The sequence below is a fragment of the Grus americana genome, chromosome 15 (assembly GCF_028858705.1).
Source record: "Grus americana isolate bGruAme1 chromosome 15, bGruAme1.mat, whole genome shotgun sequence".
Classification (NCBI taxonomy): domain Eukaryota; kingdom Metazoa; phylum Chordata; class Aves; order Gruiformes; family Gruidae; genus Grus; species Grus americana.
In genome coordinates, this window is record NC_072866.1 from 12,549,572 (window position 1) to 12,577,515 (window position 27,944).

Consider the following 27,944-nt stretch of genomic DNA (forward strand, 5'->3'; position numbering starts at 1 on the left):
GCTGGCGCGACGGGTCCCCCCGCCACTCTGCGCAAGCGCCGCTCGTCCCGCTCCACCGCCGCGCGGCTGGTTGCCATGGTTTCCGCAACCCGGAAGTGCTGTGGGGGGAGGCAGGCGCTCAGCGCAGGCCGCCGCGCTGCCCCCTGCTCCGAGCCGGGCGCCATGGCCCGAGGTGGCCCCCGCCGCTCTGCCACCCCCTAAGGCCTCCCCGCCACCCTCCCGCCATGGCCCGGGGGGCCGGCGAGGCGGCCGCGGAGGAGGAGCTGGTAAGGAGCGGGCGGCGGGCAGGAGGAGAAAGAGGAGGAGGCCCCGGGCCTGGGCCCGCCTCAGCCTGGGCCCGGCCCGGGAAATGCTCCCGCCTGCCCGCGGGGCCGGGGCAAAGCTTGGAGCCCCCTCAGGCTCGCCAGGCCGACGAGACGGTGGCTAGGAGGGGGAGGAGGACAGTTCTGGGTTGCGCCTGTGTCTCCTCGGCTGGCCGGTAGCACGGCGGGGGGCGGTGTTAGCGTTCGTTGTTCTCCCTCTCTTTTGCGGCCAGATGGAGGTTTTGAGCCTCTTTGCTGGGAGCCACCATGTTCTCTTGTTGTCTGTCATAGACGGCTCTTGTTGGGCCTGTTTTGTCGGAGCAAAGGAATTGGTCTAGTGGAGGGTGTCCCTGCCCGTAGCAGGGGGGTTGGAACTAGATGATCTTTAAGGTCCCTTCCAACCCAAACCATTCTATGATCCTATAACTTTGGTGTTTTTGTTAGTGCACGTTTATATCCTGGTGAATGTTTTGTTGTTTACCATCTCCTATCAAGGCTGGGCACCTTCCACATTCTCTGATTCCTAATGCAATAGTTGCAGTTAGGTAGAGAGATCTCCCAGAGTGATAAGAATGCCTGAAATAACAAAAAAAAAAAAATCAGTGTGCTGCAAGGAACATTGCCTCAGGAAATTAAAAACTGTGTGGTATGGTGTGTGAGATGTATACCTGCTTGCTTTCAGCCAGCACAAAAAGCTATTCTTCTACCTGCTCTGTTGTTGTCAATCCTAGCTCCTGTTTTGTCAAAAATACTGCACCCCGCCCTGCTTCTTAGAGAGATAGACCAGCATCTGCCCAAAGAATGGGGCTGCAGCTGTGAGCGCCATGGAGTCAGCAGCAAGTGAAAATGCTCTTTCTGCGAGGGCAGCACATTCAGATAATTTGAAAGCACAGTGGAAATTTTCCTTCTGCTGTGGATATGCTTACATCTGAGAAGCAGGGAAACTTGTCAACTCAATCTGAGGAAAAATTAACCACTTTTGATTCCTTGGTTTGGGGTTTTTACCTCAGCCTGATCACATCTCCAGTTGAATTTACTGAATGTTCCCATAGCATAGCAAGGGTAGGAACCAGTGAGTGAGGAAGAGGACAGACAGATGAGTTGCTGCTTAACTCTTACTAGTGGAGAAATTCATGCAGAACCAGCACCATGGAAGTGGGGGCACCGGAAGGTTTAGCTGTTGTAATGCTGTGCACTGAACTGCACAAGTCTCTGTGGCTCGAGTCTGAAGTGACTTGCACTCTATCACACAGAACATGTTAGAGCAAATGATGCTGGTTTTTGCAACCGTGGTGACACATTTACCATTTGAATGTATCGTGCTCAAACTTTATTGTGATAGTAATAGGATAAAAAGTTTTCTGGACATGTTTTATAACCAATTACTTAGTAGCAAATGTCACAGTTAATGTCTCTGTTTCCCAGGGAGATGACAGCCTGTCTGTGATTACCTGTGAATCAGATACAGAAACGGTGAGTTTTATTAATGGCGTGCTGCAGATGAATGCCTTAAAAGGCCTCTCAGCATGTTCTTGCACACAGCACGTCCACGTGATGCCTCCTGGTCAATAAGACGCCCTTCAGAGAGGAGAGCTAGCAATGTTAGTGCAACGTAATTTGATTCAAAAACCTCCTCTAATTCCAGATGTAATTCTGGCTTCTAAATTCTCAGCACTGGGGGCTGTGAATGATGTTTGGCTTCATTTCGGTGTTCTATCAAGTTACAGACCTAAGTAATCCTTTCACAGAGTTTTAATGGAATTGAATAAGTCTTTCCTTTAGCTAAATGGTTCTACAGATCAGCCTCTACTCTGTGATCATCTTGAATTTGCTGCTACTCATATTTAATACTGATGGGGAAGGTATCAGTGTTCTGAGCATGAATAGACTACTTTCCATCTGCAGCATAAAACTTCAGTAGGCACCACCTTAATTCTGGTGACCGTTGCTGTGGCCATATCTGCATATACTTAATGCTACTATTTTTCTTTTCTACACAGAAGATTTTGTGTTATTAGAACAAGTGGTCTTCATACAAATGGAGATTGAAGCCAATTTTGAGATTATATGCTGAAATCTTTGAAGAGTGGAATATTTTAAATGCATTAAAAAACTCTTTTTCTCTTCCAGAAGTTAAAGAAGAAAATATTTCACAAGCCTCCAAAGTCACCAAGTAAGTGTTCCCAAATTTTTTCTTCTGCTTCTGTTATTGTAGAACAAGATATGATATGTGGGACACAGGAACTGGAAGATTTACCTGAAACAACATCTTAATATTCTCCTTAGAATTATTCACTGGTGTGTGCAGAGCACACCTGTCTGGGGTTTGTTCTGTAACCAGTGAAGTTAGACTTTTCTAGGCTGAATACTGAAGTTTATGAGTTATTTGTAATCCTTGATTGTCCAGCATAAACTACTTTCTTCTCACGTCATCGCTTCTAATGGCAAGCATCCTGAATTTCTTTTTCTCTTTGTCTTCTTGAAGAAATGCTGATACTTGCTATGTAGAAAGAATCTAGAATTACTGGAGCTACCTACCATCCAGTAGATATCCATGTTTGTAGATTAAGCAGTTCATTTGTTGGTTTGTGGGGGGGTTTTTTTGCCTTAGAAGTACAATGTTATTATTAGATCTGCAGATTTAATGTGGGGTTTTGTCTGTTTTTCTGGGGTTTATGTTTTTTATTACATTTTTCCATTTACCTTCCTTTTTATATTTCCAGTGAATGTTTCAAAGATGACTTTCCCTCAGTGTTGCTGACTGCTGTTACTTTGTTTTGTTTCTAATAAATTAAATAATGTTGTACTTTTAAATTTTGCTTTAGGTTGAGGAAGAGGCATGCTCTTCTGATAAATGTACATCTATCTTCTTTCTAATCCTGAAATCCTTTTGCTTGCCTAAATGATGGAATTTAAAATAGCTGTTTAATTTCAACTATGATGTTTGTGACATTGCTTCTTACTGTACTTACTTCTCTTGGTAATTTGAAGACTAGTTAGCCCATATAGTGCACATCTGTACTAATGTCAATTTAATGTACGAATTTAGACCTGCAGGTATCTTAAGGGTGTCTATCCAAACTGTACATATACGTATTTCTGCATGCATTGAGTCATATTACTGTCACTATTCCTTTTTCTAAGCCTTTTCATTTTTTTGAATTGGATTTTTTCTTTATTGTGGTGGGTTTTTTTTATTTAGTTGAATGTCCTGTTGCTCCGCATAAGCCAGTATGTAGTATGCTGTTAAATTCTATTTTTATAAGTAATAGGGCTGTGTCTGGGAACCTTAAAGCAGAAGACAGCAAGAATTTTTGTGATGTTGAGTTTTTTAAGGCATCACTGAGATATTTTCTTTTGGTTTAGAGTCTCCATACAGCTCTAGCACACAACTGTATCCTAAAAAAGCTGCAGTTTGGCGATCTCTGCAGGGAACAGGCAGTGCACGTCTTGAGAGTGCAGCTGTAAAAAATCCAAGACACATGTGGCTGGGATCACTGAAACAAGGTATTAGTATAGAAACTTTATCTGCCTGTGTGGATAAAATTCAGTGTTGTGGACAGCTTAACATATAAACTCTTTAAAAAATAGATTTGTATTTTATTATAGGCTACATAGGAAGTCATTTCACTATTATTTAGTTGGGTGGTTGGAATTATCTGATCTCAAACATTGGAATTTATAGAGGGAATAATTAACAGCATTCTGTGTTGCGTTTGCTCAGAATAAATCCACAAATTTAATTCACAGTTATCCCTGATTTTTTCATTTTTCTTGGCAGGAACGAGTCATTCTCTGAAATCAGATGCTGACATGGGGCATATACGAACTAACATTTCTAGTAGCACTCCAGAATATTTGAAGGAAGCTCTAGGAATGAAGAAGCCAAAACATTCTCGTTCTTCTAGTAATGGTAAACGATATAATGGTGTGGTAGATAAAAGTCAATGATCTTTTTTCTGTGTAAAAACACATTTTGCTTAAGAGCTTAGCTTTAGTAAAGCAAGAGCCATTTCAGTTTAGCCTGTATTAAAATATATGTGTCAAAATATGATCCATGAGATACTTTTTGAGATTTCTAAATTGGATAAGACAAGGGTTTCCAAATTTTTTTGAGCAATGAGTCACTATTAGTTTTCAGAACTTTTTGCAAATTGCCATGCATTTGCAGCTGAAAACGTTGCAAATATAATATGGTTCAATGGGCCAGCTGTAGACAATTTATTGTGACTTTGCAAAACATAGTTTAGGAACCATTGATAGAAACCATCTGCTTGCCTGAAATTCTATGTAATTGATGCCTTTTACTTCTTCTCTAGAAAGTGTTTTATCATGTGGTTGTGATATTAAAATCAATTGAGTTTTATGAGAAGAGCAAAATTTAAAACTTTCATCCTGCTTTTCTTAAAGGAGAACTGTAAACTTAAAAATCTTACTTCCATTTGAAATTACACCCATACTGTCACTGGTGATACACAGTTTCTGGCAACTTTAAAAGATGATGGACTTTTTACACGTTAGGCATAAATAGAAAAATTTATTCTGGACATCTTTTAGGAATCCTTTGTAAGTAATTGATTTGTTGGGATGAGAAGACTGCAGTCTTCTGTGAAATGTATATCTTTCTTGAGATGGATGTTTTGATATTATCTCTAGCACCAGAGAGGAGAAATTTGCTGTAAAATCTGGCAGAAGTTTCATACAATAACATCTCCATTTCACCTCCATTTCTAAAATTAATTTCCTTGCTGTTTTATTTTCTAAAATAAAGGCTTAGTTTACAGTTTGGTGCTGTTGTAGATATTTTCCTTTAACTGTAATGTTTCTGGTTAGTTAAAAATACCTCTTTCAGATCTCTTTATTTTCTGTACCTTTTTCTGTAGGCTACATTCCTGGAACTCCTGACTACAAAGAAAAAGAAGATATGTATGATGAAATTATAGAGCTGAAAAAGGTACAGCCTCTCTTATACTTACATAGAAATCATAAGGTTGCTCCATCCACCCATAGCTATCCAGGCCTTGCTGGTTCAGAATACTTTAGTTTCTGCAACTGGGACATCCACCAAATTTTTTTGCATTTGTAATGTAAGGCTAAACTAAACTTGTGTCTGTTCAAGGCAATTTCATTGTTCTTATGGTGTGATAGATACTTCTGAGTACTGGATGTGGAAGCCTTGAAGTATACCCAGTCCTGAACCCCAGCCATGGCCCTAGCTGGACGCTGAAAAGGTTCATTGCATTTGGTTTCTTTGTCCCTCCACCTCTCCTTTTTTTTTTCTTTTTTTTTTTTTTTTTCTCCTTCTGGCTGTTACCCGTCACATTTTAATAATTTGTCAGTTGAGTTTAGTGCAGTGTATGAAAGATGAGGACTGGGCATGTTGAACATGAGGGATACCTATAACAAATGTCTTGGCAGTTGTAGATCATTTGTGTAAGGTTGCCTTTCTGTTAAACCTTTTCTTTTATCTTTGCTCTGCCACCTCCTTTATCTGTCAGCACTGGTCCAGTGTGATGGTGTCTCTTTTTTTTTTCTTTTGCTTCATCCTGACCATTGTAATTGGATTGTTATTGACATCAAAACTGTTTCCATGTGAAAACTCAGTGTTTCTATTTCTGAAATGTGCTTACGATTTTTATCCCCTCTTAGACAATACAAGCTCAGAAAAATGAGGGAGATAGAATGAAAACTAAGCTCCGTCGACTAGAAGAAGAGAACAATAGAAAGAATAAACAGATTGAACAACTGTTGGATCCTTCCAGGGTGACTATTTCTTGGGGGGATGAAAGTAGGGCAAGAGTGCTGAGCTGTGTGATCCTCTTCTCCTTGTCTCTCTAGATTTCAGGACTCTGTAGTGTGTTGGCTCCTAGGAATGATGAGCTTGAATATGAGAGGTGGTTGGTTGGTGTGAAAGGTTTTCTGGTTTATGTATGCCAGCTCACCATTCCAGCTCAGGTGAAAGGAAGATCACACCATGCTGTGCAGATAAGTTTAATTAGCAAAGATACTTTTTAATTTCTGAAGGTAAAATTAAAATGCACTCTCTTTAGAGGACCACTTCCTGAAAATTTTGCCTGAGTAGAAGGGAGTTAATCTCTTGCATGGTGACTGACACAAGGGATCCTGAGACCTGCACCAGGAAGCAAAAGATGAGCCTTATTGTCAAACCCATGAGGCTGAGAAGCGTTTAGGGTCTTAGTAAGAAGACCTGGATTTCACTGAATTCCTTGTGGCTGTCACTTTCTGCGTGCAGATCTTCATCTTGGGAGATCTGTGCTAACATAAAAGAGTGTGCATAGGGACTTCAGAACTTAGACTGTTGGGCTGTGAAATGACTGGAGATGAGTAGGTTAGAAAAATTTGTGGAAAAGAGCCAGCAGTAGAATAAAGTAGCAAGATTGGTCACTCGCTTTATCTGTCATATCTTGCAGGGCTCTGAGCTGGCACGAGCTTTGTCAGAAAAGACGACTGATAATGGATGGGTAATAGTTTCTTCATTACTTTTTGGTTTGGGTTGGTTTTTTTTTTTTTCATCTTGCCAAGCTGAAACACTACTGACTGAAAAAATAAAATGAAGTAAGAAAGAATAAGCAATTAGGGAATCGTGTAACTGTTATTTCTGTAGTCAGATAAGAAACAAGTAACAAAGATCTGGAATTAACATTATTCTAGGGAGCCTTCTTTGTCACTGTCTTGAATCTGTTTAGGGAGTATTCTCCCTATTGTTTGCTGCCTTGAATTTAGCAGAGTAATGGGCAGAGTTGTTTTTATTTAATGATTGTGTATAAATATTATTAAGCTGGTTATGTTACCACAGATATAAGTTAGGGATCTGATTTCATCAATGTTCTCTTTGTCACAGGGTAGCAGACATGGGTATGACTTACTAAGTACTGATGTATGTAGGAAAAAGTATATCTGGTTAGGTACAGCTTATAATGGTAGGGCAAGATTATAAAGAAATAGAACTTCTGTGAAGAGAGAGATTATTCTAGGACTCATGAGCTCTTTGTTCTTTCTGTAGGTGGTTAGTGGATTAAAGCAGAAGATTTTCAAGCTAGAACAACAGTGCAAGGAGAAAGACAACACTATTAAGTATGACTTTGGAGGGGTAGAGGCTTGTATTGGATGAGATAATAAAGGGAAATTGAAATCCGTGTTATTTTTCATCTGTATTCTTCTATTTCTTAAGACGTTTTAATGAACTCTGAGAACATATTAGCAATTATGAACCACCCACACAGAAATTGTAAACCAACAGGTATTGCAGTGTCTTTGCTGGTCTGACTGGATTATTTTTTGTATTATTCTATTTTCAGCAAATTCCAGGCAGACGTGAAGACCACTAATTTGGAAGAAATGAGGATAGCTATGGAAACTTACTATGAAGAGGTACGTCTGACAGGTCCTTCAGCGTGCATACTGGAGAGGAAGTTCAGTTGTAGAGTCCAAGTATAAATGGAATGTTTTAGATACAGCTTAGCTGCACCTGTCGTTGGAATCAGATTTTTATAGATATTTTCATAGCTTCAAGTATATGCACTGAAAAATCTTTTTTCTTCAATAAGTTGAGTGTGTTAAGCAAAAAGGGGAAATAAACTCATGTATATCCATCAGTGTAGTGTCTAGATGAAAGCCAGTAAAACAGTAGCCTGATTTTCAGTGATGGCATCATTGTCTCTGCCCAAAGAGTCTTTTTTCAGATTTTCACCTAATGGACAAATGTGTTGCATTATCAATGTCGGCTTCCACAGCTAGGTCCTTAATGGAATCTATATTTCATATTTCACAGGTTCATCGTCTCCAACTCCTCCTGGCAAAATCTGAGACTATGAGGAAAAAGTATGTTTAATTATTTTGAAGCAAATGTTTGTATATACATGTTTGATATATCACTTGTGTTACTTTTAACTGATGGAGAACAGCTACATGGGAATAGTTTATTTTGCTATTTAGATTGCTGGATTTGCTTTTTGGTACTGCTTTGGTTGGCTTCACAGCCTTGGCATATGTCTTAGTCACGTTTCTTTTTCTTGTAGATAGATCATTTTGTGGATGTGGAAAAAATACTAGAGCTATTTAAGAAGTACATGAAAGCTCTGAAAATTTATCTCTGTTAAATAAAATCCATGTTCCCCCATAATAACATGTATTCTGACATCACTGGTGATTGAAACAAACTCACTAGATGTTTGGGATTTTACTTTTGAGTCAGGTCTGCATCTTGCTCTAGGGCATATGCTGCAAAGAAGGTGTTCTGGAGTAAACATCATTTTCCTGTGGTGCAGACACACAGATCTGCAAGTCAGGGCAGCTTTTGTGAGATATCCATGAGTGGCACTAGTAAGACACTGTCAGAGAAGCTTGTGCTTGTCACTAGTGTGCGGGTGAGTACCTGGTGATGGGGTAAACGGTCTATAAAGGAAATAAAAATCAAAGGCAAAAGACAAAGCTCTATTAAGAGAGCAAAGTAAAAGCATCTTTGCAAGTGAGTGTTAGTCAAGCTGAGAAGAGGGTAATAGTCTTGTGGGATAGCAAAATTTGTTCCCACACCACTTCAAAATATGCTTGCCCTCCTAGTGTTAAGTACAGGCAACTCTCTTAATTTTGGATGTAATTATTTAGATTGATAGAAACATATGAGAACTCTTTATGGGTCATTATGTATACTACTTGTATTTCCCTAATTCACTGTCTCTTGTGGATTGAAAACTGCCATTTGTTTTGTCACTCTAAAACAAAATCTCATCTCTTCTGGCTCGGGCATGCAGTGACTACCCTCTTGAGGCTGTAAGCCATCACACCCAATTTATTCACAGGTGAAAATGAGTCACCAGGTCTCTTCCTTGTCCTCATTTATTCATATCTTCAAAAAACCAGTGGTCAGGGCAGTCTCTCTCCATTATGTGACTGTCAGTCTCTACTTGAGAGGCTGAGCACTGAAATAATAAATGATGTTCAAGGTCAGGACTCTGGCACATGTGAAGAGTTGTAGGAGAGTGTTTCTTTTATGATGCTTGTCTACATTATTTCTGGCCGAAGTGAATGGCATTTAGCTCCTCTTTTCCAGTGTCAACACTGAAATGTGGTTATTTATATGTGAAGCTGTAGTATCCAATTGTAGCTAGAAACTAGGCAACCTTTCAAGTCCTCAAAATGGTCTGCACTTCTTTCATTTGGGTTTTGATGAGCCTAAAATAATGGCACTCAGTGATATGGCTATGATTTATATAATTTCTGTCACTTCCCATTTTTGGTGGTGTGTTGTGTTTTTTGGTTTTTACTTCCACCCCCGCCCCACGCCTGAGAGAGCTGTATGAATAGTCATCCATGACATCTGGACAGCCTTATTTGTTTGCTTTTATGGCTTCGTTTCCTTTTAATTTCCAAAAGGTAGATTAGATTCAGCTTTTCACTCTGGTATGCTAATTGTAGACTGTCTTCTCCTTTACCTTGTAATTATTCCAGTGAATGGGATGTAAGATTCCTTCACAAATTGTTCTGTGATTGTCACTGGCAGTGGCATTTGTCCAAAAGTAGGTCCATCAGTTACTTCAGACCTTTGTTTCCAGAAGTAAGTTTTTAAGAATTTTCTCATAGCAATAAAGAACAAGTATTTAATCTCACTAAAAATCTGTTTTGTGAACAAACTTTACAACTTTGTGCATCTAGAAGCTGAGATTTCTTCCCTTCTTTATTAGAAAAATTAAAAAGGCAAAATCACTGTAACATATTTAAAACAGTTTTAACACATAGCAGGCTTTCCCTTTGCTGATGCCTTTTATTCCCATCACATCAAAGTTAGCAGTATTCTTTGAATCTGTTTCAAATCTCTCATTGACTGAAATGTATCTTAAATGAAGAAATTTCTCTGGGGTTTACTTTCACAGAAATAGTTTCTTTTACATTGGAACAGCATTCACAGTTATCTGAAAATACACTTGTGTGTTGGATTTGTTTGAGAGTTGTTCCATCTAAGTACAGCCTTGTCTCAATCTGTTTGTTAAGTGAAAGAAAGCAATTCAGAGCACGCAGGTTAGCTTTCTGTGCTGAACTTTTCTCCTTTTTTTTGGGGAGGAGTCTCCCAATTGGCTGAAGATAAGTGTTTTTAAATCAGTGGTCCACAGAGCACTGGTAAAGCATTGTAAGGTTGGTTAACAAAACAAATAGAATACCAAATAAGTAAAGCTCATACAACCACCCTTGTTTATGTGTTAATGAAACAGAGTGGGGAAAGAAGTAAAAGTAATAAATGAACTTTCCAAGTGTCTTTTCTTTGATGCAAATCAAAACAGTTGTAAAAGTGTTGAGCAAGATGGTCTTTGCATGTTTTTTCCTAAAAGAAAAGTAACTCCTCAAGTAAAAAATGTTGAGAAATGCTATTGAGGGGAGCTGAGACAGTTAACTTAGTCATCTGACTTGAACAGTGAGGATGTTCCACTCTTTTTAGTGCTGTTTCTTTGTTCTCTACTTTTAAGTTAACTTTCTGGTTTTGACCCCATTTCCAAGTACAGAGGGCAGAGATACCCAAAAACGGCTAAAGGCACTGAATGCTGCTGTCCTGAGATTATCCAGGAACATCAAGGAATTGCAGGATGAGAATCGAAGGCTGAAAGAAGATCTTGATCATGTACTGAGTAGTTCTCCTCCTTCCAGTAAAACAAAAAGTATGTGCTGAAAAGTTGGTGAACGTGGGACAAGGGATTTAGGTGCATTTAAAAGATGTGTTTGAGAGCAGGACCCTACAGTGGTAGAAATAAGGGAGTTATTACAAAGGTGGAGACTCAAGAGGGACAAAGGTTGGAATGAGAAGTTTTTCACAGGAGTCTCTCTGTGACTTCTGGATATGCTGCTACAGTCAGACCTGGGTTTTCTTTATTGTTATCCCTGAGAATTCTGGACTGGAATCACTTGAAGATTTAATGTTTCACTGGAAAGCTATTTTTCAGTTGTTGAAAACTGATGAATGTGAATGGTTTATATTGATTTATGAGCTAATTGGTGAAGAAGTCAGATATTTTAAGACCATTCTCATTTTTTTATTGTTGCATATTTAAAGTTGGGGTTCAGAGGTCTTTAAATGGTCTTTCTATATGGACAGAAGTTTCAGAAAGCAAGAACAATGTTGACTCACTGACGCAGTTTCACGTTTAAAACTTTATTATTGTATTTAGATTATAGTGAGTGGAGCAGACAGAGGCTGGTGAGGCGGATTTCAGAACTAGAAGAGGTAAGTGATCATAATCATGTGGCCATCTTACCTGTCTTTGAGCAGAAAATGCAGAACCATTGGCTTGTGCTCATGACATGTAGTCCTTCAGTTATCAGCCTTGTGCATTCTGGCTCATATGTGTAAGCTGATGTCTGTACTATGTGCTCTTCCTCCCTTTTTTCTCTTCTCATACTTATTGTATATAGATGCACATTTTAGAATTAACTTTCATTTGATCTTTTCTCATGGCCTAAATAAAATCATTTTACACTAAATTTAATTTTCTTCTTTCTTTTTTCCTTTTGTATTTTTTGTGTAAATTTATCCTGCTTAGAAAGTATGTGCCATGGAGAACACGAGGGTGTCATCAGCAGATAGTGAGTCATCACGGTTACTGGCTGTGTCATCTTCGCCTTCTGTAGACCCAAGTCCCCCAGCCTCTCAACAGGTAGACCATGGTGAGGAATGTCGTCGCCTCCAAGGGCTAGTGAAGAAACTGAAGAGTGATAGGAAGGCACTTCAAAATCTCCTACTCAATAAAGAGTAAGTGTGACTCTTGTCTGAGATGTTTTTCTTTTGTAGGTGTGAATTATTTAATTGTTTCTTATAACATTATGAAATGATGTAATAAGTCCTTCACATTTTCAGCAAGAAAATGAATGTTGAGGGTCCCTTCAGCTTTTATTTCAAAAGCTTCTTCTAGTCCTACTAGTGTTGTAAAATTACATTGCAGGAAAAAAGTCAGTGAGAGGATGGAAAATGAGAATTTCTGCTTGTTTCTAACATATTTTTCAAGGCAGGGTTTTTTGCCAACCACACTGAAAAGCCTTTGAAGGGTTATATGTCACTTTATGCAGCACTTCCTGCAAGTATTTTCCTGTAAAAATTTATCTTGTTTTTTCAACATGTTTTGTCCTGATCTGCCACGTTCTCCATTTAAGCCTGCCTTTTGCCATATGATGCACTGTGACTTTTCTCCCCAGTAAGCAATTGATTTGCAATTTGCATTGCTTGGATTCATTTGGTGTGTCGGTGCATAAGGGCAGGCAGGTTAATCTGATCATCAGCAGAGATGTGCACACAGCTCTGTGTTGGTCATAAGATGCTCTGCCTCCTGTGTCAACTTGCCTTGAACTAAAATGCATAGTGAGAGCATGCGAAGAGGTCTTTTGCTTCTGAACAATGTATGCTTGCATTTTCTTTTGTTTAATAAAAAAAAATAAACATTTAGTTACTTTACAAATTTGAGAATCTCCTTTATTTAGAAGTTTAAAGAAAAAATAACTGCTTTGCTAAAGTATGGATGTCTTAAGTATTGCTTAGATTCCCTTATACCTTTGTAGATTAGATATCAAGCAGTTACTGCAGGCTAAGGCTGAAGTGGAGCTGGAGTTGCAGAAGTGGCAGAATAAGATGGAAAAAAAGAGTATGGAAGATCAGACTTTAAGGTATTGTATTTTGTATTAGTAGATGCTTTCACAGCCAAAAAAAATGTGTTCAAGTATAATGCTCTTTTGAAGTGGCTCAAAATCCATAGTTCATCTGAACTGCAGGAAGCTGGGAATTCATTTAAAAAGAACTGGTTTAGAGGGATGGAGTAAGTCAGTAGGGGAAGAATTCTACAGAGTGGTTTTAGAGGGAAGTGGAAGACTAAGAGTATAGTAAAAATAAGAAATTATAATAAAAATTAGTAAGATAAATGGAAAAAGAAATCTGCCATGTTGGGCTCAAAGACTTTTTTTCCTTTCTAAGAAAAAATGGTAGTATCTTTACCTTAGCCTAAGCTTCTAGACCATTGCCAATATGTCATTCCACTTACTTCATGTATTCTGTATAACTGTCGATAATAATCCTGTGCGAGGGTGGCAAAAAAAAAGTTATTTCATTATTGCTTTGTAAGAAAGAACTGTGCTACAGTTTCATATTTTTCAGTCATCAGACCTAGATGCATTGTCATCAGATCTAGGTATATTAATAATAGTATCAAAGGTACCATTGTAACCTTGGGAGTTGTTTGGGTTTTTTTTAATTTTAATGTAAGGCTGCGCTATCACAATTTGAGAACTGATGTTACATGCCTGTTACTGTGGGAATATGTATCGTGTTGTCCTGAGCAGTTTCCCAGTTTGGCCTTTAAAAAAGCCAAAGCAACCAAATCTTATTTTATAAGTTCAGTGTTTTGAAAGCAGGAACAATAGAAAATTTCTAGCGATAAATATTTTTGCTTTTCCACCCATAGTGAGGAAATCCAGAACCTGACGTGGAAAGTAGGGAAACTGGAGTCCAAATTGGAGGAAGAGAAGAGACAAATGGCAAAAGATACAATGGAAAAGCTTAATAAGGTACAAACACATGTTTTTGTTGGTTGTTTTTTTCCCCTTGAATCTAACTAATATATTACAAATTGAGCTGATAGTCTAAATAGCTGCTGGTTGTGTCTTTTTAGAGGGGCATTAAATCTTGTCATAGAGATTCTGAATAATGGTTAATTCCCAGCATTTGTTGATAAGTTGTTTCAGTAATTACCACTGCAATTTGGAGGGTTTTTTTGAGCTGTTCTCTTAGCGATTATCATCTGCCCCACCATCACTTTTTTCTTATTCAGTGGAATGTTGCAAAAAGCTTACATTTTTAAGCATCTGGGTTTTTTGCCTTGCTTTCAAAGGAGGGAAAAAAAAAGACATTTGTGGTTTTGCTTATACCTTCTTATAACATCTGAACCTAGTAGCTAATTTCAGTGTAATTTTGTAGAGGGAGGGAGGTCTTGTAGGAGTTGACAATTAGATAAAGGATAGAGGCACAGGTAAGTGTGCTCGCTGGCAGACTGGCAAAAGACAAAAAACCCTTTTCAATGACTTTTTTTTTAATGCTGGTCAGACAATCAGTTAGGGCTCATGTGCTGTCCAGTCAGAAAATATCCGTTAGCCTTTCTGTTTGGATGGAAGCGGAGTACTTTTTCATGGGAAGGTTTACAGGATGTAGAGCACTAATCATCATGAAAATTGAGGGGATTTTAATTCCACTGCTGATGGGACACCATATTTAAGTAAAGAAATAGGGAAGATGTCAATACAATAAAATAAACTCTTATCCCCTTTGAATTGAAGTTTTTGTAGAGTTGAGGTATTCATAACCTCTTATTCCTGGATTTTCCAGTATCTAATAAATATAATTGTGCATCTTTTCACCCTGGACAGTGTTAAATGGGGCTCTGTAATCATTTGGGATTTTTTGTGAAATATGACTGAACTTGGACGGCAGATTGCAGAGATATCCTCTGCCAAATGCTGCTGTAACTGGCCAGTAGAGATGAATGGGCACTGACAGACATGCTTTCAGATGCAGTGTGGTCATGTTAATCTCATTTCACTAAAAAATAGTTGAAAAATATTACTGGGGATTTTGATCGTTTGTACTTAAAAATAAACAGACCCTGAAATACAGGTAGTAAAAAATATGAATAAAAATGTCCACTATCTTAAGAGGATGTTGGGTTTTGATATACTGTGCAATTCTTTAGATTCTTTTTTGTGTGTTATAGGCTGATGGATGCTAGATGATGTTTTGAATACCAAATAACTTGAGTCTTTAAAAGCAGCCAATAAACAGCTCCTTTTTTCCTCTGCAGACTATATATATTCTTGGCCAGTAACCATCCATTTATTGAAATGTTCCCATTATTTGTAATTATCACTAAGTTCCTACCAATTTTTCATTTTAATAGTAGGTTGTCATTTTCAATATAACATGATCCATTTGCTAAACTTAAGCCTGTAACTCAGCGTTTTGAGGTTATAAATAAATCCTTTTCACAGAATCAAGAGGGTTTTTTCATAGTCTATAAAATCTCTTGTTCCTCTACTTAAAATTTTACACCAACAAATTAAATTAGTCTTTTAAAATTGCAGTTAACTTTTTTGTTTGCAAGTGAGGTACGACAATTTAGAATGGGATAATTGGGGATCAAATGGATCAGATGGTGAGAGGTGGAATATGCAACCATACCTCAGAAGAAATAACTGGAACAATATCTTGTTTTCTTTCTTTTTCCTCTAATTAATTTCTTCAAGATAGCAGAGTAGAAGAGTAGAGTTATGCCAGTTTACACAAGCTTTCCATCTCGTTGGTGTCATATGATGGCCAACTCATCAGTAAGCGTGAACAAATGATTATGGGGCCACAGTTGCCAGGATGAGACATTAGAGAGCTCCCTGGTTAATTAATACTAGTCTTTCCTGGAGAAGAATTTGCAAAGTTAGGTATCCTGACATTTGTTCTCAGTCTGTTGATAATATACAAACCATTTCTGATCAATAAAGCAGTGGGTTCCACTCTTGGAGCTCTTATTGCTTTAGCAATGCCTAGAAAAATAGGAGTATGTGTAAATGAAAACTTTTCCCATGCTCTGCTAACAGCTGAAATGGGGACAGGAATGTGTTTCCTTGTAACCGTCATCTAGATGATGAGTTTGAACATGAGCAGTGTTGAGAGCTGAGAGTTTCTTCCACCGTGCAGGCAGAATGAACATTTAACAACTCTGGTGCTCATTTTTCTGAGTCATTTGTAACCTGTTTCCCTCATAGAATTCCAACTTGTGTCTTTAGCGTACTAACTTAAACATTCTCCTTTGCAGTCTTCACCAGTCTGCATGGTTAAAGGCAAAGAAGATCACAGGAAGGAACAAGCAGCCAAAATCATCCAGAGACACTGGAAGATGTACCAAAACAAGGTGAAATTCTCCTATCAGGGAACAGCAAGGACAGCCCCCTCTGAATCCTACTCTTGTTTTAGCATCTACAGTAACCTGCTGCCAGGCTCCAGGAACTGCAGCAGTGCTTCCCAGTACGATTCCTTACCACCATCTTCTCTTCCACTTCTTTTTTCAAGTCCTCCCTGCTGCTTCTTTTGCCTTTGCTCCCTAGTACCCTGTTGTTTCTGTTGCAAGATAGCCAGTTTCTGAATGGGGGAGTCTAAATGAGAGAGAAACTAAGGAAGAGTAGCAGTCCTTGAAGCAGCCGTGCTGCTATTGCCTCCTTGGAGTATGACTGAGAAGTTACATTCCCCTTGCAGAAATCCTCCAAACAATACAGGAAGTTTCATGTATTGAGTTACACTCAATGAGGACAAAATAATCTAGAAAAAGAGTGTTAAATTTTGTTCTGTGAGCAACAATATAATGCTGCTTTTTCCACCTACAGGACATATAGTGTAAGGTGGGTCTTGTAATTGCTTCTTAGGAAACTAAAGACAAAAGAACTATCCGCACATCTTTCAAAGACTAAAAGCTTTATTTTCGTCAAGTTTGTTGTTTGAGTTTTCAGGGGGAGGTGGGGCAGGTATTTTCCGTGTGTTTTAATTGTTGGGGAAAATTTGGAAAGTATTAGATAATGCAACAAATATATATAAGTTTTAACTTGGGCATTTTTCATTTCAGAAGGAAGAAATCGCTCTGGATAAGGTGAGTGTGTTTTACGACACCCAACAAAACAGTAAAACAGATTTAATTTGTATCAAAGCACAAATAACTTAATAAAACCTCTTTAAAATTTATAGTAATATGAACTGTTGTACCAAGATCATGTTTGTTCTTCAGGCTGGCTCATGATCTACCTTCTGACATCCTGGTTTTGTTTGATATGTCTTGTCAAAGTGTTCCCCTTTTGGTTTCAAATTTTCTGTACTTGGTACCTTCTGCAAGATGAATGCTTCTGAAAATTTTGAAAAAAAATTGATGCAAAGGAAAGTTTTTCTGTATTAGGTAATTCTAATAATGCTTTAATGATGAGTCTTCAGAAAGATTTGAAGCCTTTGCTAAGGTGAAATGTCTCTATTATGAAGAAATTGACTTTGGCACATTTGTCACTTTTTAATTAATGTTTTGCACAAAGGTTTAGATTAAACTGGTTTTCAAATAGTACATAGTAGCATATTACGTTTGTTTCTTCCAGAACATTAAAAATCGTACGTTCAGAACATTAAAAATTGTACATTCAGAAATTAGATCAAGTTGTAACCATGTGATGCAAACATGCTGGTTTACATCTAGATGCTTTTTGTTGATTACAATCCAGTAAAACCTCTGAGTAGAGAGGAAAGACTTATGTTTAGTGTAATCACCACAATAGTCTGCCAGACTTGGAGTGATTTCTGATTGTACCAGAGTGTCACAGAGCCTGCTGGGTAGCCAGAATCTAATACAGGAATGGGAGCAAGTTGCTGTATTTGTGAAATATAGGCTAGTGCTGGCAGCTAGCACTTAACTCCATTTGATAGGATCGAACATGAGCACCTCCCAGACTGAATTTAAACCACAGAGATGTATGTCTATGGGTTGTCACAGGCTGGGGATTCTCTGGATTGCAGCACAGTACCTGTGAAGTAATGGGGATGTGTGTGTCCCCCTTAAACATAAGAAAATGTCAAGACATCAAAGAGTTTCCATTGCACAGGGAAAAGTTATTTTCCCCCTGTGCGTCTTCCCTCTGGATTCTTGTCTTAATTTATAACTGCCATCTTTCAAAAGAGCTAACATCTACTTATTTCTTTCCATGCTAGGCAGTCATTATGCTTCAGGCAGCTTTCAGAGGACATCTAGCTCGACAGAAACTGTTACTGAATAACAGGATGCATGATGCAAAATCTCACAACAAGGTAATTGTTGGGGCAAATGGGTATCCAGGCATGTCATTATGTTTAGTTTACTGTGTAAAGTACTGTACTTCCAGACTTAATTCTCTGAATCACCTGGTGATGTTGTTTTAATGCACTGGTTGGCAGCACCACTGTAATTCCAGAAAGATACCGAGCTCATTCCCTAGCCTCCCTTTCCATCTTCTTTAGTTCGCAGTTTTTCTTAGAAGTAAAGCTATAACTTCTCTGCATTATGGACTGTAACTAGGTCTCCTCTCTTTTTCTGGTTCTCCCATCAGGCAATAACTACCCTTTAACTCTTTAATTCGGAGTGCTATTGAAAATGGTACTTGCTTTCAAGTGTTCACTGAATCATTGTAGTAATAGATAAGCCTTTGTCACCGAAGTTCAGAAATAAGAATTTGGAAACAATCTCTGATTAGATTGAAAAGTAAAGGAATCTTGCATGTGGCATGCTCAACCAAAGACTTGTAGTGTCCTCTGTCACGTCAAACTCGCTCCAGATTGCGCAGTTCTGAATATGAAAAAAATTTCTTACCAATTAAACATTTCATTTCTGTAAATCATTTGCCAACATACATGAACATCCTTTGGACCTTTAGAAGACTAAAGTTAATTTTTAATTCTCCATCCAGGTTGTCCATCTAGGTGCACTTTTACATGCACTTTTATTTCAGTAAACTGGCCCAATGTAGTAGGACTGAATACTTCTGTTGATACAAGCAGAAGATATATCCATCGTGAAGGTTGCCTTACCTCCTTTGACTTCAAAAGGTTTCCTTCCTAGAAAATAAATGAACTTTCCTTGCAGGTGTCTGCTCTTTCATTAATTGAATACAGCTTCAAAGCTTGTATGATGATCAGATTTGCATTTCCTGCTGATTTGGTCTTATAGAACCTTAAAGACTGCAGACCAAAAGATGGGAATATTTGCTCTCCTACTACTTTCACAATTGGGAGTAAAATTGTGAAAGCTTCTGTCAAGCTTCTGTGCAATCTGTAAAAGGTCAGTTTTCTTTAATTTGATTGCTTTGCAGAGCTCCTGCATGTCTCCTGTGTCAAACTCCTTGAGCTTGTCTTCTTATTGTGAGAAGAAAGATGAGATTGTGACATTCATCCAGTCCATTTTCAGGGCTCACTTAGCACGTACAGTACTGCTTGAGAAGAAGTAAGTGAAAAATAGATATTTCTGCAACATGCGGTAGCAAAATTGTTTTTATTACAGGAGAGGGGTCATACTTTATAGAATTTTAGTGTGGGTTCCTTGGCAGAGAAGGAGAACAAGGCCCTTGCTCCAACAAAGACAAGGGAAAGCTTGCTTGTGAGAAAATGCAGAGTATGCAAATAAAAGGGTTTCTTGTTGCAGCAGTAGTCTTCCCATATCCTGTTGCATGTTCTCCTCCATAGCAATGAGGAAAAGTAAAGTAAAATAATTACTCTTTGGGGAAGAAAAACCCAAACAAACAAACTAAAAAAAATTTACAGTTGCCATCAAATTGATTGCTGGTACACTCACTTAATATAAGTGAATCTGAAGCCCTGACATGTAGAAGTTAAGGGTTATGTGGAAGAAGAACAGGGAAGAGCTAGAATACCATTGTGCATACAGCCTAGTGACTTAGAAGGAATGCAGCGATTTGCTTACTGCTTAGGTTAGTGGTGACTCTGCCTTGAAAAATACTTCCTTTCTCTCCTGGGTTTACTGTTCCAAAAGTCTTTAATATGAGCTGTCATGGTTGCAAGGAGAATTACATACTTGTCACCTCCCTTTAGTATGAGAGTTCACTTCTGCAGGTGATAAGCTTTTATCTCTTGGAGGCTAGCAACAAAGAAACTTTTCAGCATACCCTCTGAAGACAGACTGCAAGTCCTGTTCGGTGCCTCATGCTGTGCAGTATGTCTTTTTGCAGACCCTCTGTGTCCAGTGCACCAAGTGAGAAAGCAGATCCTGCAGTTTACATTACAGAGAAGAAACCAGTCTCAGCAGCACTCCAGAGACCTCCTTCAATCTTCATGTCGTCTCTTCCTGGTAATCTCATTTCCCTCTGTGTTCAAAAGTATGTCAGTTTTGTGTGGATGCACACACAATTTTATAGAGACCATCTGCACGTGCGCACACATGTGCAAATGCATACTTGTACTCTGTGTGTGTCATGTTTTAATTTGATGATGTTGCTTATACTGGCAAGTGCAGTCCCTTAAATAAAAAATAAAAACTTTGATAGTATCAGCACCAGCTTCCCCATAGTGCTTTGCCTATCTGTCACAACTGTGGTTTGGAAGGTCTCTCTCTGGTGTGGTAATTATTCAAGGAACATGATGTTCCCCTGCATTGCCTCTACTTCCTTTTCAATCCCCCCAGCCCTGTAGCTGCGGTATGGTCCTTTTTCACTACGTTTTGGGCCCAAAGCCATAGACAAGCCGAGAGCATTTTCACCATCCTGACTTGATTTCCAAAGGGGACAGACATCTGGTAAAAAGAACCGTCCTAGTCAGCTGTGTGTATTTAGTCACGTTTTTTCAGCAGTCTTCAGTTGCTGCAGCAAGGGGAAAAACGAAGTCCTGGGTAACTTTGCCAACTAGTACTAGTATAATACAAACTGGGAAAATGTCTCTCTTTTTTTTATAGCTTTTATGCCATTTGGTTTCCTTCTTGAATTCTTCAGTGCTGCTTGTGAGAAGAGGAGTTAAAGCCAAAGAGGCTTTTAGGGGGATGTTAGAAGTACTGAGTAGGGAAGGAAAAACGATGTAGATAAGACAGCCTTAGACGTGCAGCTTCAAAGGAGTTAAAAACAAACTGAAAAAGGTTGGTTCTATCCAGAGTGGGATATTTTAGGCTTTTGTGGACCAGCTGGAGGAAAAAAAGAGCAACTTTGAGGGTGACCTGAGAAACATTAAATTGTTTTTTGTCAGTGAAAAGCTGACAGTCCCTGCAGACTTGCTCAGAAACAGAGTGTGCTGTAAGCAGCTAAGGCTGTTTCGCTAAGATATGAGATGGGGAATAAGCCAAACTTGCAAGGGTAGTGAGTACAGAAGTTACCCTTCAGCAAAGGAAAGTATCTTTAAGAAACCTCACTGTATTCCACATTCAGGAGCATATTCTACTTTGTGAAGGAGTAGGTAGTAATTGCTTCTGAAGATGTTACAGTTTTGAGTGATTTTAGTTATGTCTAGTGAAAGTATCCAGAAAAAAAAAGCTGCAGCATCCTGTTTTGCCTGGGTTCTGCTGCAGCAGTCATTATTGCTATGCTCAGTCTAAACCCAGGGTAAATCAGTTGTGAAATTCTGCCCAAAGAGGAAGAATCACTTAAAAAATAATGCTTTATGCTTCTGAAGAAGTGCTTCTAAGACCCAAAGAAGGATGTAAGATAGTCTGGTAAATGTAATAGTATGAATACTAATAGAGCACAGTCACTGTCTAGGTATGAAGTCTCCAAAGCTGACTTTTATTGCAGATTATGAGGACAAAGTGATGAGTGAAGAAGTTCTGGAAGAATTTATATCAGAAAGGATAGAGAGGAGACCATAAGCATTCAAACTTTCTTCCTTGCAGTCCTTTTCTGGTGAATAGGAGAGGTTGGGAGCAAAGCAGGTTATATTTGCTGCTGATCTTAGGAATACGGGAGATGTTTCCAAATTCTGAGAAAAGGATAGAATGTATCTAGGTAGCTTATGAAGAGGCATACTGGATATGTGCTTCTGTAACTGCACAACTGCCAGAAAAAGACTGTCCTGCACTAAGTAACTCTGAAGTATTAGCTCTTGGTGCATTGAAGGGTTTAACCAAACTCTCCCAAAAGATAAATCGTGAAGAACGTACTAAAGGAAGCAGAGAATTCTGGTGTAGATGCAACCTCTATGAAGAAATCTGATCCCTTGGCAGTCTGGTTATAGCAGGGGGTTTTTGCCATTTGAATTCATGTAGCTTAAACAGGTTAAAGTTAACTAAAAGTCCAACATCTGTCATTCCTAGCTCATGGCTGATGTAAAAATCCACTAGCACAATTGTTTTTTGATGTAATCTATTTCACTGGTCATCCTGCAGCTTGGAAAGTACATGAGACAAGGAGCTTGTTTAACAGCTGAGTAATTTAAAGCAATCAAATTCCTTTAGCTTTAAATCATGCAGCTGTTGAATAAGCTCTTGCTTCCTTTGTCCCAAGTCCAGACTTGCATTTCGTGACCTCTAGATCTTGCAATGATATTAAACTTTCAGTCCAAGTATATATTGCAATAAATCACTTAATTTCACTAGCCTTTCAGCATTATTTTGAGAGGAATGGGAAAGATGAAAACGTGTTTTAAAGAACCTTATATGTCTGCTAGAATAAATTTATATAGTCCTGGTCTAGCATTGCAGACTTTTAATTCATTGTTTGCGGCAGGTTAGATATGTCTGTGTTTTCTAAAAAAAAAAAAAAAAAAAAAAAATAGCAAAAGTGGTGTAGGATTCAATGCTGCTTTGCTTGTCTTCAGAATGTGGACAGCACTTGGAGATTTGTAAAGCCATTTCTGCTGCTTCCCATGAAATTGAAGAGATAATAACAATTCAGTCTGTGAAACTTAGCATTTTGTTTCTTTCTGTCAGGGGAGTGGCAGGATGGAAGAATATGGTCTGTACATGCACAGCAATCTTGAATAAGGGCAGTATTTCTCTCTGCATATTACTAGTCACTCTGGATACAACTGTTAATTTGAGGCTTTTTTGAAATCATAATAAATTTACATACAACACTTAATTCTAATCAGTGCTTACCCCTTCACAAGCACAAAGGTAAAGTCACTCTGAAGTATATTAAGCTGAAGACGAGGACAAGAAAATCTCAGACATCAAGAGCAGGATATAATAAAGAGTGATTTGGACAATATTAAGCGATTTCATATATACTATCTGGTTATTGTTGGAGTTGCATCTTCTGGTTACCATGCCTGCTTCTGGAAATTCTCTTTGCTCATCCTTATCACCAGTATTACTGGCTCATAAATCTTCCTGAAAAACTGTTGCATGTTGACTGATGCAGAGAATAATTTCACTTAACTAGAAAGTCACGTGTTTCTTTGCTTCTGTAGGTTGAGGTCAATGTGATGGCCTCCCTGCATTCCTCCTTTCCATTCACAGGCTCTCTGTCGCTCTTTTTCTGGGCTAGTTGTGGTCTCCTTTCTTTATTCCACTTTCCAGTTGCTGTGTATGCCTCCTCTTCCATGGTGGGAGGTCTTTTTTCTGTGTCAGGAACCTGTTGTTCTCCCCAAGTAATCTCTGTGTGCTCTCCATTTTCTCTTCCATTTCAGTGTCAAAATCTCGGTGTATGGCTTCTTACTTGTCTATTTCCTCTTTCTACCACAGGTCTTCTTGATTTGTTCTCTTTTCTGGGAGATAGTCTTTTCAGAGAATTGATATTTGAAACTGAAAAACAAGTGGAGCTGAGGGGAGAATATTGTTCTAGGAGGTATTATTAGCTGAGGGGAGGATATTGTGTGAGAAGGTATTAATAGCTGTCATCATTTAGTTCATAGATCTCTTGCAGAGGGGATACAAGCTGCTGGTTCTGCTCATCAGATGTTAGGAGTCTTGTATGTATCCATTTTATCCCTCTGATTTTCATGTATTTACTGGAATCATTAGGGTTCTATCTGTTCATGTCTTCAACATTTCTTCAGATGTTGGAATTGAGATGCACAGAACCATGCATCCAGAAAAACAGCAAAGCAGCAGCAGACAAAAAAACCCCACACCCCATGGTGTCATCACCATTTTTATTGTCATTAAATAAGGTAGTACAGCATGTGAATAATATTTTTGGGTATTTTACAGATACAAGGATGAAAGAGTCACTGAGAGTTTCCATTCTTTTTTTCCCTTCACTGATATTCCTTTATCTATATCTGACTGAAGTTCTCATTATGACCTTTCTGCTTAGCTTAAGCTTGCTTGGGTCAATTTTTCTTTTTCTGGCCATCTAATAAATACTTATTTTTACAACCTGAGATGACTTCAGTATCGAATTGCTTTACTTTGTGGTGTGTAACCAGTTGCAAAGATTTAAAGAGAGTAAGACAAATCATGTGTGGTCAGTATGTCAAGTCAACGCTTGCCATGCATGCTCTTTCATTAGAGAGGAACAAGAATCGTTATATGCAGAAAAAGATAGATCAGAGTTATTCATAACTGTAGGTAATTCTGGAAAGTTAATGGCTCACAGAATATTGCACTTCCCACAAGGGCTTGTTTTTGTCAATGTTGTTTATTGATGACCTTGTTTCCTTTTGTAATTATTTCAGCCAGGTCCTCTGAAAAGCAATCGCAGCCTACTCCCTCTCTGTCTGTGGATGAAGCTCACTCAGATGATTCCGATGATATTGTCATTGTCTCGCCATTGTTGCAGACGAAGAAAAACTACACCCACTTTTAAGTTTTGGTAACAGGCTCTGGTGATCTTGAATTATTCAATTCACAAAACTATTGCTACCACGATAAAGCATATCAAAGATGAAAAAAGGGGGAATGAGTAGTTGTTTGATACATTGTCTCTGCAGACTTTATGGCCACTGACTGTTAACCTTATCCTCCTGGTACGCAGAGAGAGTTTGGATTTAAAAACTAAAACACAACACTTTAATGTTTTCTCTCACCATGAGGATTATAAATTCAATTGCCAAATTTAAATGAAAGCAATAAAACCCTAAGCTATTTCATGTCAAACAAAGTTTTGTTTCAGCTCAACTAAAATACTTTGTTTAATCAAAAAGTGATTGATGACAAGGTTCCAATTTTCAGCCTGTGTTTGTGAAGGGGAACAGCTTGTATTTGTTACCAGGTCCTCTCTGTTTAAAATTTTTTACTGTGTCATATTTTAATATCTTTTTTGTTTATTTTTATACCGAACATTTACAGTCTGTGCAGACCTTGTAAAGGCTTTTAGAAAGACATTTCTTTGTCATAGGACTATTCTAGGCCTACTGTATCACCAGGGTTTTCTTATTTATTGCTTTTTCCAAGTGTGCTTGCGATGATATGTATAGTACCATTTTGTATTTGAAATATCCGATCATGTAATCAGTTTTTTGTATTTGTCAGAGAAGATGCATAACAGCAGGAGTGTTCATGAATGATTGCTTGTGAATGCTTTTTCTGCTTACGTCTGACAAAGATGAGTGGATTATGCAAGGTCATCTCTAATATGTGAAAACATTTGACGTAGGAGATATGTTGCTTTATGGCCTATTTTAGCTTACATCACTCAACTGTCTGAAACTTTCACCTAACTAGATCGCTCATACACTGAGCACTAAGGGGTTTTAAGTCTCTAATGTTGCTTTGCTGTTGTTGATGTCTCAGTACTACCTTTTGCACACATTTTTTATATATATATTTTCTATATAAAATAAGCACAGTTAAATGCAGCCACAGGCTGGGAGAGGGATCACAATATACAGCCATCTTCTGTCATCAGGTAAAGCTAAAAGGCTGAGTGCAGGAAAGCACGGGCACTGCCTGCACTGTTCTGAGGGGTATGGATTGGGATAAGCATTATATGCAAAACCCAACCCACGCAGTTTGGTTTAGGAACAGGAGTGGTAGGTTGGATTATAATAGAAATCAAGACTGCATCCAAAAATAACACTATTAGACTGTAAATGGGCTGTGGAGAGTATGGTCACAGGGGTCTTTCCAGATCTGCAGGCTGTACTTCTTGACTGGAAGGAGGACCTTCTAGTTCCTACTGTCATGCCAACATCCTTCATAGGTATTAAAATATATGTGGTGTTTTTTAAGATGAGCTAGATAAATTATATGATATTTACTGGAAGAAGAATATAATGTTATAAACACACAGTGAAATTTTTTGGAGACCCTAATGGTTTCTTTGTCATCAAGGAGTAATAAAGCCTCCTGTAAACAGAAAGCACACTTTTAAATATAAGATTTTTATCACCTTTTCCCTCTTCTTTTTTTTTAAATTAAAAATCAGTCACCACTGTTTTGCAGAATACTAATAAGTCAGAGCTGTCTCAGTTCTTTGATTTCAATGAAGCACTATCGGAGGCTTATCATAGTTCATGCCAGTACTTGCAACCAAAGAGGAAACTGGATGGCTGCAGCACAATGCAGCTGATTTCGTTTAATCCCATCAGTGGAAATGCTGCCTGTGCTATTTCCAAAGGCAGTTTTGGGAGCTCTCCATACCCAAAGCAGTCTGAAGAATGTCATTTACACTCCCATTGGGTAAATTTTTCCTGCTGGTACTTTGGTCACATGACTGTCATCTGCAGAGAGAATAAAAAATATAAAAAATAAAAATAATAAAAGGGATAGAATCCTCTTGGCAGAAGCTGAGACCTGTCTCCCTCTTTTTCTAGAAGTCATGTTATGAAAAAGAGTCATTTTGCTAAATAGAAGCAGAGCTATATTGAGTTGCTTATGTATACGATTTCAAGTCTGTAACTGTGACTCTGTCATGGATACCTCCAGAGAGAGTAACTAGAGCTGAAGACTCTGACACGTTAAGGGGAGAGTATATAGCGTGCCAGGACCAAGACTGATAAAAAATAACTACCTAGCTGTTATCTTATAGAGAAATACTTGGACAGCAAATCTAATGAAGATGATGTTCTTTTACTTTGCTGTAATAACCAATATGAAAGTGTTAGGAAGTAGATACAGAGCAGAAAGACTTGCATTTTAACCGAGTCTATGGCTCGCAGTAGTGCTGTCAATAGACAAGTTCTGGGATAAAGGGGAGAGAAGTATCTTGGTATGACTGAAAGGCACTGACAGAAATCAGGGTGAAGTGGAGCAAACGTTTTCTGGGATGAATGAAAATGTGTCTAGAGCTTCCTAAATTTGAGTCTGCTATCTCATAGCCATCAAAAATCTGATACTTAACTTGAGCCAGGCTTCAAACTCATATCTGAGTTTGGAAGATAACTGTATGCTTGCTGCACGTCAGCATTTGGTGTGGTACAGTGGAAAAAGAAACCTCCACAGTATTAGTAGCCTTTAATGTTTGGTTAGATTCTGTCATGGCATGTGCTGAAAGGAGTAGTAATTGACACTAGGTTTCATTCTCTGGTTATCTGGCTGAATGCCAGCACCTGTAAATCTGAGAAGAAATGTAGAACAATGAAGGAAGAAAAAGTTAATTTTGGAATAAATAGTGTTTTTCCTTAACAGGGAGCTGAGGGCAGTAAAAATCGGCATGGCTCAAACCTGTCGGGATAGGCCCAATACAAACATACTCAGCTTCTGAAAAATACATCTTCTGTAGAAAGCACTGGTAACCTTATGGTGGCATCAAGGCCTTGAATTAAAATTAAACTCCACTATAACCTACGTGATCTAACAGCACACTTTCCATTCTACTGGTAAGGGATAATGTTGCCTACTTAAAACCTTTTGCAATTTACAGTAGTGTTTGGTTAGAGATAGTGTGTGAATATAGAGATCTGACTTTCATGGGATGTCTCTCTTGATCTCTTTTTGCCCTTAAGTGCCTATGCCTGTAAATCTTTACTGAGGCATCAAGACCTGAAAACTGTATTGTTTTCTGCATAGCTATAAAAATAATCCCTGCACAAGCAACTTCTAATATAGTCGAAATGGAAAAGGATTAATCTTGGCATATGAGAGCGCCATTAATTTTTATGATCTTTTTAATATTTAGAACTGTGCAAGCCTTTTGATGTAATTTATTTGGGGATCTTTTAAAAGCTAAACCAAACACAATGTATTTTCTCCCAATTGTTGAACTTTCAAATAAAGTTAATGTTTGTAAATTAAT

The 27,944-nt window shown here is 38.4% G+C and overlaps 1 protein-coding gene across 3 annotated transcripts; it reads left to right on the forward strand.

The window, feature by feature from the left end:
* The first annotated feature begins 101 nt into the window (after positions 1-101).
* IQCE (IQ motif containing E) lies at positions 102-27,932 on the forward strand. Of its 3 annotated transcripts, none has more exons than XM_054842376.1 (22): positions 102-266; positions 1,728-1,775; positions 2,433-2,475; positions 3,669-3,809; positions 4,084-4,215; positions 5,186-5,256; positions 5,952-6,065; positions 6,734-6,784; positions 7,327-7,397; positions 7,622-7,694; positions 8,095-8,144; positions 10,812-10,969; positions 11,477-11,532; positions 11,849-12,057; positions 12,858-12,962; positions 13,754-13,856; positions 16,148-16,243; positions 16,949-16,972; positions 18,070-18,165; positions 19,203-19,333; positions 20,061-20,194; positions 24,445-27,932. In XM_054842376.1, exons 1-22 carry the CDS (start codon positions 225-227, stop codon positions 24,573-24,575), a joined length of 2,079 nt encoding a protein of 692 aa, XP_054698351.1. In that variant the 5' UTR covers positions 102-224; the 3' UTR covers positions 24,576-27,932. The 3 variants fall into 3 exon arrangements, with proteins under 3 accessions (XP_054698351.1, XP_054698352.1, XP_054698350.1); XM_054842377.1 differs by having other exon boundaries at positions 20,076-20,194; XM_054842375.1 differs by lacking the exon at positions 24,445-27,932 and having other exon boundaries at positions 20,076-20,398.
* Positions 27,933-27,944: the final 12 nt, after the last annotated feature.

What these genes read in the sequence shown, in the direction of transcription:
- IQCE (XM_054842375.1), top strand. Translation starts at nt 225, where the DNA reads ATGGCCCGGGGGGCCGGCGAGGCGGCCGCGGAGGAGGAGCTG. An exon ending in GTGAATCAGATACAGAAACG is followed by an intron (nt 1,776 to 2,432) that starts GTGAGTTTTATT and finishes TTTCTCTTCCAG; the next exon opens with AAGTTAAAGAAGAAAATATT. An exon ending in CAAGCCTCCAAAGTCACCAA is followed by an intron (nt 2,476 to 3,668) that starts GTAAGTGTTCCC and finishes CTTTTGGTTTAG; the next exon opens with AGTCTCCATACAGCTCTAGC.